Source organism: Podarcis pityusensis (genome assembly GCF_964106645.2).
Source record: "Podarcis pityusensis genome assembly, chromosome: 7".
Classification (NCBI taxonomy): Eukaryota; Metazoa; Chordata; class Lepidosauria; order Squamata; family Lacertidae; genus Podarcis; species Podarcis pityusensis.
Window position 1 is genome coordinate 84,829,126 of NC_138031.1, and position 11,805 is coordinate 84,840,930.

Here is an 11,805-nt window from a genome sequence, read left to right on the forward strand (position 1 = left end):
ACGTCACCGGCCTCGTCGCCACGGCAACCGCAGCCGCTCTTTCACGCCAGCCCCGCCTTCCCGACGGGCGCCTTCTGTTCACGTCACCGCCCCCACACGCGACTCGCCTGGTCTCGCTTTGCGACGGAGGCAATGGCGGAAGCGAAGGCCCCGGAGCCGCTGGAGATAGAGAGCAGGTAAAAGCCGAGCCCGAGTCAAAAGCGACGCCTGCACCCAGGGGACCCGGGTGTCGCAGGGCTCTGTCCTCAGCGACGTGGAGGAAGGAATGGAGGGGAGGCGCATCCACTCTGCTGGCTTGGAAGTGGGGAAGGGAAGGCAGGAGACAAGATTCCCTGAAAGGGATTACGGCGCAAGCGGGAGGGGAAGGATCTCAGGAGTGACAAAGGTTAAGCTCCTTCACTCAGGCAGGAAGAACCAGCTGCACAGATGGAGGTAGGGAGGGGGGCACCTGGCTTACTAGCACTAGTACAGTGGTACCTCGGGTTACATACGCTTCAGGTTACATATGCTTCAGGTTACAGACTCCGCTAACCCAGAAATAGTGCTTCAGGTTAAGAACTTTGCTTCAGGATGAGAACAGAAATCGTGTTCCTGTGGCGCGGTGGCAGCAGGAGGCCCCATTAGCTAAAGTGGTGCTTCAGGTTAAGAACAGTTTCAGGTTAAGAACGGACCTCCGGAATGAATTAAGTACTTAACGCGAGGTACCACTGTACATGTGAAAGGGACCGAGGGGGTCTTGGTGGAACACAAACTGAGCAGGAGTTCGCAGGGTGATGCGGCAGCAGAAAGAAGAAGAGCTGATGATATTCTAGGCTGCGTCCACAGAAATATACAGTCATACCTCATGTTACGTTTGCTTCATGTTACGTTTTTTCAGGTTGCGTCCCGTGGCGACCTGGAAGTACCGGAAAGGGTTACTTCCAGGTTTCACCACTCGCGCATGCGCAGCAGCACTAAATCACCCTTCACGCATGCGCACAAGTGCCAAATTGCACCACACACCTGCGCAGATATGGCACTTCAGGTTGCGGGCTTTTCACGTTGCAAACGGGCCTCCGGAACGGATCCCGTTCGCAACCAGAGGTACCACTGTAGTGTCCACATCAAGCGCCATTACTGGACCTAATGGTCAGGGGTACCTTTACCTTTACCTTTATATCCTGCCTTGGTTAGACCACACTTGGGAGTCCAGTGTCCAATTCTAGGCACCACAGTTTAAGAAGTGTGTTGACAAGCTGGAACATGGGCAGAGGAGGGCAACCAAGATGATCAAGGGTCTGGAGAGCAAGCCTTAGGAGGAAAGGTTGAAGAAGCTGGGTATGTTTAGCCTGGAAAAGAGGAGACTGAAAGGAGATATGAGAGCCACCTACAATTATCTAAATGGCTGTCTCATGGAAGACAGAGATAGCTTGCTTTCTCCTGCTCTGGAGGGTAGGACTCGAACCCATGGCTTCAGGTTACAAGAAAGGAGATTCCAACTAAACATCAGGAAAAACTTTCTGACAGTAAGAGCTGTCTGACAGTGGAAAGGTCTCCCTCAAGAGGTGATGGACTCTCCTTGCTTGTAGGTTTTTAAGCAGAGGTTGGATGATATATAGTTGAGATTCCTGCATAGCAGTGGGTTGGACTAGATGACTCCTAGGGTCCCTTCCAGCTCTCTGATTCTATGAGGAGTCTCTGGAGACACATCTTCCCAGGCACATTTTAGCACCATCTAGTATCAGCATATATAACTGGGAGATTTAGGCCACAGATAATAAATTAAGGCACAGTAGTAGGCAACATCTCACATTGTCAGATGGCAGATGATGTCCTTTTCAATACCCCTCCTGTCTCTTCCTCAGGGGAAACCGAGACAAACCAGACTTTTCTACCATGGTCTCACACCAGGTGAGAATCACTGTGCCTGACCTACAATGCCATATCCTGACAAACAGTGTAGGACTACCCTACCCCTGTAGCAACCCAAAACAGTCATCCCCACTGCCCACAACAGAGCTTGTTCTTATAGCAAGGCAAGCTCTGGACCACACTCCAGCGGCATACAGTCAACCAGTAGTCAAATAGCATCCCACACTGCAGTCACCACTCTTACCTGCAGGCAGATATCTCACTGGACAAACAGAATAATGCAGGCAAAAAACCATACAGTCTTGCTGGGTACCAAACCAGCCCCCTTTCCTAGTCTTTTGTCAGTCGGTCCTTAGGGCAGTGTGGCAGACACTCTTCTTGTAGCAACGCAGGCTGTGGACCAGGCCATATTCACTTAGCCAGCAATTTGACTTAGTTTGATTCTCCAGAAGCTTTTAGGCTTTTACTCCCTGGTGTAGAGTAAATGGCTTGCGTGTTAGTTCTTGATTATTTTTCTTATCGTTATAAAGGTAAAGGGACCCCTGACCATTAGGTCCAGTCGTGACCGACTTGGGGGTTGCAGCGCTCATCTCGCTTTATTGGCCGAGGGAGCCGGCGTACAGCTTCCAGGTCATGTGGCCAGCATGACTAAGCCACTTCTGGCAAATCAGAGCAGCACACGGAAACTCCATTTACCTTCCCGCTAGAGCGGTACCTATTTATCTACTTGCACTTTGATGTGCTTTCAAACTGCTAGGTTGACAGGAGCAGGGACCGAGCAACAGGAGCTCACCCCGTCGCGGGGATTCGAACCGCCGACCTTCTGATCGGCAAGCCCTAGGCTCTGTGGTTTAACCCACAGCGCCACCCGCGTCCCTTCTTATTGTTATAGGTGTTTGTTTTTACATCTTTTTTCTGCTGCTGTTTTCTCAGTGATAGTTCTTGTTTTTTTATTGCAATTTATATTTTTCTTATTAGTTATTTGGGACTTAAGAAAAGAGTAGATATAGAGGCATTATGTTATGTTAGTTGTGGATTTGTTCCATAATTAGTGGTACTTTACTTGCTATTTCTACTTTTGCCAGGATCATTGAGCTGTGCCATCAGTTTCCCCAGGGTATCACAGACCAGGTGATTCAGAATGACATGCCTCACATGGAGGCTCAGCAACGGGCAGTGGCCATTAACAGGCTGCTCTCAATGGTAAGACCATCCCTCGTTCTGTTCTTGGTTGTCTCAAAAGACAATAGAGTGCACCTAGTTCTTTGACAGTATTTAAACTGGATTATATATCGGGATAATGCACGTTAAGTGGTTAACGTGCGTAACAACCAGCTATTGTGCATATTCATGAAAACTCATGGAGAATGTGCACATAATCTGCTCATCAAGAAGAATTGTGTGTAAGGGGGGAGCATGCTTCTGGGAGACTTTACATACTTATTAGAGAATGTGCATATTGCTCAGAGAATGCATAGAATGCAGCCAGGAAATGGACCTTATTCAAAGCCTATTGGAGAATGTTTGTATCTTGGCTACATTCTCTGGGCAATATGTGTAACGTGCTGCTTTACTTTTGCTACTGCTGGCAGAAACACCACAACATTTGTGTTCTGCCCACTGAGCCCTCTGCATGTGAAGCAGGGGCCTCTGGTGGCAAATGGGGACCTTGATCATATCCCAACCCCGTCTAGCAAGCAACACCACAGATTTAAGCCTTCTCTTGAAGGCCGCTAATCTAGCTCATCTCCTAATCTTCATCCATTTGTCTAGCTTTGCTGCTTAGAACCATCTTACATACAGTGGTACCTTGGGTTACAGACGCTTCAGGTTACAGATGCTTCAGGTTACAGACTCCACTAACCCAGAAATAGTACCTCGGGTTAAGAACTTTGCTTCAGGATGAGAACAGAAATTGTGCGGCGGCGGCAGCGGGAGGCCCCGTTAGCTAAAGTGGTGCTTCAGGTTAAGAACAGTTTCAGGTTAAGAACGGACCTCCAAAACGAATTAAGTTCTTAACCCGAGGTACCACTGTATTGTACAACAGCAAATCAAGGTTTACTATAGAACATAGGCTCAACAGAGAACTGCAGCCAGATTTCCCTGACAAATATATCTGTTTGCCACACGTGCCCATAAACTTGTGCCATGCGTATCCATAAACATGTGCACACATTACAATTTGTAGAGTATGCCTAAAAATGTAATCCATTTAGGTGTCCTTCAGAGTCACGAAAATGAAATGTATAACATTTTAAGGGGAAAATATTTTTTTCTGATCCATTAAGAATGAATATTAATTATATAAGGGAATATGCAGTATTAAATTAATACAGTCTAAGTTTAGTACTGAGTGTCTTTCATATTGCATCCTAATGTCAAATCATTATTTTAGAAATCTGTCAAAATATTACAATAATGTCTATTCTCTTAGGGACAGCTGGATCTGTTGAGGAGCAGCACTGGCCTCCTCTACAGGATCAAGGAATCTCAGAATGCTGGGTAAGCTGTGCTCTCAAAGCATCAACATTTTTCTGCTTCTGTCACTGATGGACATAATTGTAATTACCATGATACTCTAGCTTGGAAAATCACCTTAGGTGAAGGAACCTTTCTAAATAACCAATAGAAAGCTCTCTCATCCGAGGTCAAATTCTAGTTTCTTTTTGACATCTCAAAATATGTATAGTATTTATTTATTTCATAAAATGTATATGCCTCTTGATTGTCGGGGACGACGACCTCAAAGTTGTTTAGTATTTAATTTCACATCGATCAAATCCACTCAGGTTTTCAAAAACTAAACACTATTCACTTCTTATTTTGTCTTTCTGCAGTAAAATGAAGGGATCTGACAATCAGGAGAAGCTGGTGTATCAGATTATAGAGGATGCAGGAAACAAAGGTAATGTGCTTGTCTGTCGCCTTGTGTTTTCCACTTTATGGTCTTCTTCACTGTAGCTTTTTAATTCCTGAATGCAGTGGAGTTAGAAAGGTTTTTATTTTACTTGGGGAAATGGCATTCAATACAGGAAAAGGATGTGGGGATGGTATTATGAGAACCTGGATACATGTAATATGTAAAAATATGGTTCATGCTGAAGATGAATTAATTTTCCTTTTTTTAAACAACCAAAACAGGTATTTGGAGCAGGGATATTAGGTATAAAAGCAATCTTCCGTTAACTGAGATCAACAAGATCCTGAAGAACTTGGAAAGCAAGAAACTCATTAAAGCTGTGAAGTCTGTAGCGGTGAGTAACAGAAGAAATAGCTCTTAAGAGTCGTCGTCTAATTGTGGTTTCACTTGTTAAATCATGGGTAGGCAAACTAAGGCCCTGGGATCCGGCCCAATTGCCTTCTAAATCCGGCCTGCGGACGGTCTGGGAATCAGCGTATTTTTACATGAGTAGAATGTGTCCTTTTATTTAACATGCATCTCTAGGTTATTTATGGGGCCTGCCTGGTGTTTTTACATGAGTAGAATGTGTGCTTTTATTTAAAATGCATCCCTGGGTTATTTGTGGGGCATAGGAATTCGTTCATTTTTTCCCCTTCAAAATATAGTCCGGCCCCCCACAAGGTCTGAGGGAAAGTGGACTGGCCCTCTGCTGAAAAAGTTCACTGACCCCTGTGTTAAATGGTAGAAATAATGGGTTTGTCTCTAATGAATGCCCTTGACTAGGAGCTGCTGCCATTCCTGGTTCCTGGAGGTGGTGGCCGTGGTTGGATGGGCCATCTGTCCTGGATGCTTTAGTTGAGATTCCTGCATTGCAGGGGGTTGGACTAGATGACCCTAGGGGTCCCTTCCAAATCTAAAAGTTCTGTGATACTGTGCACACGGGTCCTGCTTGCTGGTTTCCCACAGGCCTCTGATTGGCCCCTGTGAGAACAGGATGGTGGCCTAGATGGGCCACTGGTCTGATCCAGCAGGCTTCTTATGCTCTTAAAGAAATGAGCAGTGCTGCTGCTGCCCAAACCTCTGCCACGCACACTGCCAGAGCCACCCATAGCCCACACCATGGTTGTGCCTGTGTCTCAGGAGACTCAGGAATCGAGAAGATACCGACTTTAAAAAAAGAATGGGGAAAATTTATAATTTACTTAGGAGACCATTGTAAACAAATACAAAGGTTAGATGGACAGTAAAAATAACTTGTAAAGAAATGGATAATTTAGAGAAATGAAAACTTTAGAGACTTTAGAAATGAAACTTTAGAAATGAAAATTTAGAGAAGGTAGTGATATGGGGAAACTCAGCCAAATGGGTGGGGTATAAATAATAAAATTATTATTATTATTATTATTATTATTATTATGTCATACCTCGGGTTACAGACACTTTGGGTTGCACACTACACCGAACCCGGAAGAACCGGAATGGGTTACTTCTGGGTTTCGGCGCATGCGCAGACGCGCCAAATTGCAACCCGCGCGTGCGCAGACGTGGCACTGCAGGTTGCGAACGTGCTTCCCGCACGGATCATGTTCGCAACCCGAACGTCCACTGTACAGTACAGTGGTACCTCAGGTTAAGTACTTAATTTGTTCCGGAGGTCCGTACTTAACCTGAAACTGTTCTTAACCTGAAGTACCACTTTAGCTAATGGGGCCTCCCGCTGCTGCCGCGCTGCCAGAGCATGATTTCTGTTCTCATCCTGAAGCAAAGTTCTTAACCTGAAGCACTATTTCTGGGTTAGCGGAGTCTGTAACCTGAAGCGTATGTAACCCAAGGTACCACTTTATGTAGTTTTAGAAAAATATTTTAAGGACCCATGCAGGGGACGGGGGAGGTCGCAAGATCCAGAGAATCTCATATATGAATATGGTAAAAGCTTTTCTCCCCCATTATTTTGAATTTGTTTTTGTAAAAGCCAATGAAAAATATTTAAAAAGCAAAAACAAAATGAGCACACACAATGTAGGGCAGGTAGAGGGGAATATACAATTGTGCTTAAGCAATTCACTTTGGCAGTGTCAGAGAGATGCATGCACACAACTGCTTATGGCATTTTCCAGAATACACACATTTTCATAGAAATCATAGAATTGTAGAGTTGGAAAGGACCCCAAGTCCAACCCCTGAACCCCCTGCAATGCAGGAACATGCAGCTGTCTTAGACAGGGATTGAACTTGCAGCACTGGCATTCTCAGTCCCATGCTCTAACCAACTCAGCAATCCAGGCTTAATTTTTCTCTTTTAATGAAAGAGAACATGTGAACAAAACCTGTACCATTAATTCACTAGGCTTCCAAGAAGAAAGTCTATATGTTATACAATCTTCAACCAGATCGCTCTGTGACAGGAGGAGCTTGGTATAGTGACCAAGACTTTGAATCTGAATTTGTAGAGGTGCTTAACCAACAGTGTTTCAAGTTCTTACAGACCAAGGTGAGTGTCCTTGTTTTGTGCATGATTCTTTGTGCCATGTCAGACTGCAATCCCAATAATGTGCCAAAGAGATCTTTGCGGTTTTCACTGATAGCATATCTTGGCTGGCCAGCTGTGAAGCAGGAAGGAGCAGCTGCTAAGGAACAGTCTGCAGGCATAAACTCATAAAGTCCTTTAACTGTCTCCAGTTTTCCTTATTCCTAAAAAGGCAATCCCAAATACTGTAGAAGAAATATATTGTTATATTATTTGTCACCAGTGCTAGTCGCGTTTTTGGGAGTGCTGTTGTTGATGAGCCCTGATATTGTTAGTTTGAAGGGTTCCATCACACTCTAGTGTTACCCAGAAACAGAATATAGGATGGGGCTCTGCAAATATATTAGACACTAAATGCCTTCCATATGGTCGCAAGGAGCAAAGTAAACTCAGTGATTTTTTAAAAAAACCTTGGCGGTTTAAGGGTGTCTCATGTTGGTTCAAGCACCACAAAGCTGGCTGGTTTTAGTTAATTAATTTAGTTACATTTGTTTTGAATTTTACTTATTTTCACTATATGTGTATAATTATTTTACGTATATTTGTTTTTTAAATATTTTTGTGGTTTGTGTGTGTGTGTTTTTTTCTACATTTTTGTTATGTACAGTGGTACCTCGGGTTAAGAACTTAATTCGTTCCAGAGGTCCGTTCTTAACCTGAAAAGGTTCTTAACCTGAAGCGTGCTTTTGCTAATGGGGCCTCCTGCTGCCGCTGCGCTGCTGGCGCGCAATTTCCATTCTTATCCTGGGGCAAAGTTCTTAACCTGGAGCAACCACTTCCTGGTTAGTGGAGTTTGTAACCCGAAGCGTCTGTAACCTGAGGTACCACTGTACAGTGCTTAGAGACCTCTTTGATTAAACTGCATGTAAATATTCCTAAATTAATAGAGTAATAAACCTAAAACAATGCCTTAGCATGCATGCCCCACAATCAGCAATGATGCACAATTGTGATGCAAGTTGTGCTTCCTAACACATTCCATCCACTTGCAGGTTCCCTTGGCCTTTCAGGCCCAGATGTAGCAGGGAGGGATTGCCTGCTCACTTTCTCTCCTTCTGAAGGGAATGCAACTGGCCCCGTAGTCAAACCACTATGCTACACTTCCCCTCCACTGGGGGCAGGAGCACTGTGGTGCTAACAGTGCAGTGCTGGCAGGCAGTGTTGCCTAGTGGTTTGACCATTGGACTGGCTAAAGACATGCCATATGGTTCACAGGGATGCATTGCTATATTTCTCACATACTTAACCTCACTGCGTCCCAGAATGTGAGATTAAATACTGGAAGAGAATCACCCCTATGCGAGTGAGCCGTTTGGGGAAGGGGGTCCAGAACTTGATGCATGTGCTTTACCGCATGTGCCTTGCCACTGAGCCCCACGTCCAATAATCTCTCTAAAATTACGTTAAACTAGGAATGTATCCTCCTTTACCGATGCAGACTGGCTCTGCGACACCATGCTTCTCTCTGTATTTTGTAGGCCGAAGCAGCTCGAGAAAGCAAGCAGAACCCCATGATCCAGAGAAACAGCTCGTTTGCATCCTCTCACGAGGTGTGGAAATACATCAGTGAGTTAGGTGTCAGTAAGGTGAAGCCGTCGTTCTATTTCTTTCCTTGCATTTTCTGCACAATGATCAATACTGCATTGTAGCTATGGATAATTGGATTTTTTATTTTTTTAGCTTCAACTCAACTTCAGCTACATATTTCTCTGATGAGCCTATATTTTAGAAATATCCTCCCCAGGGAAATACTTACTTCTTTGTTGGTGTATAGGAGAGCATTACAGTGGTACCTCGCAAGACGAACAACGTGCAAGACGAAAGAGTTTTCCGTTTTTAGAGTCGTTCCGCAAGACGAATTTCCCTATGGGCTTGCTTCGCAAGACGAAACGTCTTGCGAGTTCTTGCGAGTTTGTTTCCTTTTTCTTAAAGCCGCTAAGCCGTTAATAGCCGCTAAGCCGCTAATAGCCGTGCTTCGCAAGACGAAAAAACCGCAAGACGAAGAGACTCGCGGAACAGATTAATTTCGTCTTGCAAGGCACCACTGTAAAAGCTTTTTATCGTTATTACAGTCTGCATTTGCGTAATCTTACTTTATCGGGTTTTCATTTCCCCCCTAAAAATTTCATCTCCTATGGTTATTTGCTAAAGTTTTTAAAAACAATGCTCAGTTAAAAAAAAAAAAGGACAAATATTCGGGCGTGGGCTTGGAAAGTGATAAAATAAACCTTATGGCTTCACAGTTGGGGGGAACTATGGGAGCAGTCAGTAAAACTTTTTTTTTACTGCTTGTTTTCCTTTGTCTGTGAAATCAGAGTGTTTCAGGTAAAGGCATTCAGCTGATTGTTGGCGCTGGCCTTGCAAGCACCGCCATGATCCCTGTGTCTCCACTCCCAGTGGGCTTCTCCATCTGGGCTGATCAGGAATAATCAGGAGCTTTCATTGCTCCTGTGGAACCGCATCCTTACCTGCTCCACACCTAATGTCACATATAATGTCAGGTGTAGGGCAGGTGGCCATGGCTTGGTAAAAAGGGCCTTGCAGGTCAAATGGAGACCTGTGCTGGTCCTAATTAGGCCTGTGGGTGGTCTAGGTCCAGCAGAAGATGCTGTTGTTGCACTACCAGCTCCTCATTCCCTCTTCGGCTCCCAAGAAGATGTAGTTAAGCAGTATATACATTGTTTTTAACAATAATAGATGAGGTTTTTTCCGTACTGCCTTAAGTTCCTGCTTGATAAACCTTTGATTTTCTTACTGTTATTTCCTAGCACCTCTAATTTCTGCGGCATTAATTTCAATTTTTGTGCAGTGTTAGTCGCAGTCTAGAAGTAATAATAATAATAATAATAATAATAATAATAATAATAACAACAATAATAATAATTTATTTATACCCCGCCTCCCCTGGCGAGGGCCGGGCTCAGGGCGGCTAACACCAAATATAAATTACAATAAAACGTAATAGAAAAAAAAGTTAATTAATTAAAATACGGCTTGAAATAAAGCTTAAAATATCGATAATTAAGATATCGATACATATTTTCTTTGTTTGAAAAAGCTTCTTCTGTTGTTTCATTTTTACAAATCTTATTTTAAGGTGGAATTGTCAATGGAAGATATTGAAACCATCCTCAACACATTAATCTATGATGGAAAGGTAGAAATGACCATTGTTGCTGCAAAAGAAGCAGCTGCTGGCAGCGTGGACGGGCACATGAAACTGTACAGAGCCGTCAACCCCATCATCCAGCCTACAGGCTTAGTTCGGACGCCTTGTGGACTCTGTCCGGTGAGTTACTTCTCAGGAATAACATGAAGATATTTAGCTAATCTGACATATTTAAGCTTATTTCTCATTTGGATAACCATTCAGGCAGGACTGCAGAGAACATACATAACAAATCCTATAAGCTGTAAAATGTTTAAGCAGGAATAGAACAGTCCAGTGACCCATGTAGTCCAGCATTCGGTTCTCACAGTGGCCAACCAGAGGCCTGTGGGGAAATCGCAAGCAGGGTTTGAGCACAAGCACAACACTCTCCTCTTGTGACTTCCAGCATTTGTTCTTGTGTTATTAGCTTCTATTTTGATATAACTATTTGGGGGTGGGGGAACCAACAACAGCTGTGTTTACAAAAAAATCAGAAACGTAGTAAGGGTAAAAGGGTAAAGGACCCCTGGATGGTTAAGTCCAGTCATAGGCGACTATGGGGTTGTGGCGCTCATCTCGCTTTCTGGGTCATGTGACCAACAGGCCTAAACCGCTTCTGGCGCAACGGGACACTGTGACGAACGCCAGAGCGCACAGAAACGGCGTTTACCTTCCCGCCACAGTGGTACCTTATTAAATCCATATGATCCCCCCCCCCATGCCCCCATATGATTGAGAAACTAACATGCAGTCCTTGGGGCTGAATGGGGGTGTACTGTATGCACATATAACTGAATTGATCTAGCAAATGGCATAAACTAATTGTATGTATGTTTAATTCTCTTCCTAGGTTTTTGATGACTGCCATGAAGGTGGTGAGATATCTCCATCAAATTGTATTTATATGGTAGAGTGGTTAGAATTTTAGCAGTAAGTGGAGAGAGCTTATTGCAACCTAGGTTGATCAACCTTCTAATTATGGACACTGCTTTTCTTGAAGAAGAATGCAAAAAATCCTTGACAGTGTCTTTGCTGTGGCAAAGACTCTGATCTCTCTTCGGGCACTGACTGGACACATGGAAAGAAAGGGGCCAAGACTCCAAAACTGCTTCCTGTATGAACTGTATGCAGGCACAGAGTTCTGCCTATTTTTTAGAGATGCAAGTTATATTTTGACCTTTTGGGAGATTTGTTGATTCCAAAAATAAATAATTTAAATTGCCATTGAGTCCCACAGTGTGCCTTTTGGATCATAATGTGGTAGAGAGCAACTGAACAAGAAGCAGCCCTGTTTTGTGGTATATGGGTGGGCACAATCCACCCAAATGTTCTCTTGTTGAAGCCTTATCCAAGTAACTGGGAGGTGCATAGGAA

General features: G+C 44.0%; 1 protein-coding gene across 2 annotated transcripts; it reads left to right on the top strand.

Annotated features, from left to right (window-relative positions):
* The first annotated feature begins 46 nt into the window (after positions 1 to 46).
* On the top strand, positions 47 to 11,655 carry POLR3F (RNA polymerase III subunit F). 2 transcript variants are annotated; one of them, XM_081015007.1, is made up of 9 exons: positions 47 to 176; positions 2,937 to 3,054; positions 4,286 to 4,353; positions 4,689 to 4,756; positions 4,993 to 5,105; positions 7,101 to 7,244; positions 8,759 to 8,866; positions 10,378 to 10,569; positions 11,282 to 11,655. In XM_081015007.1, the coding sequence occupies exons 1-9, from the start codon at positions 133 to 135 to the stop codon at positions 11,357 to 11,359; spliced, it is 933 nt and encodes a 310-aa protein (XP_080871133.1). In that variant the 5' UTR covers positions 47 to 132; the 3' UTR covers positions 11,360 to 11,655. The 2 variants fall into 2 exon arrangements, with proteins under 2 accessions (XP_080871133.1, XP_080871132.1); XM_081015006.1 differs by lacking the exon at positions 47 to 176 and adding an exon at positions 1,867 to 1,890 and having other exon boundaries at positions 8,759 to 8,830.
* Positions 11,656 to 11,805: the final 150 nt, after the last annotated feature.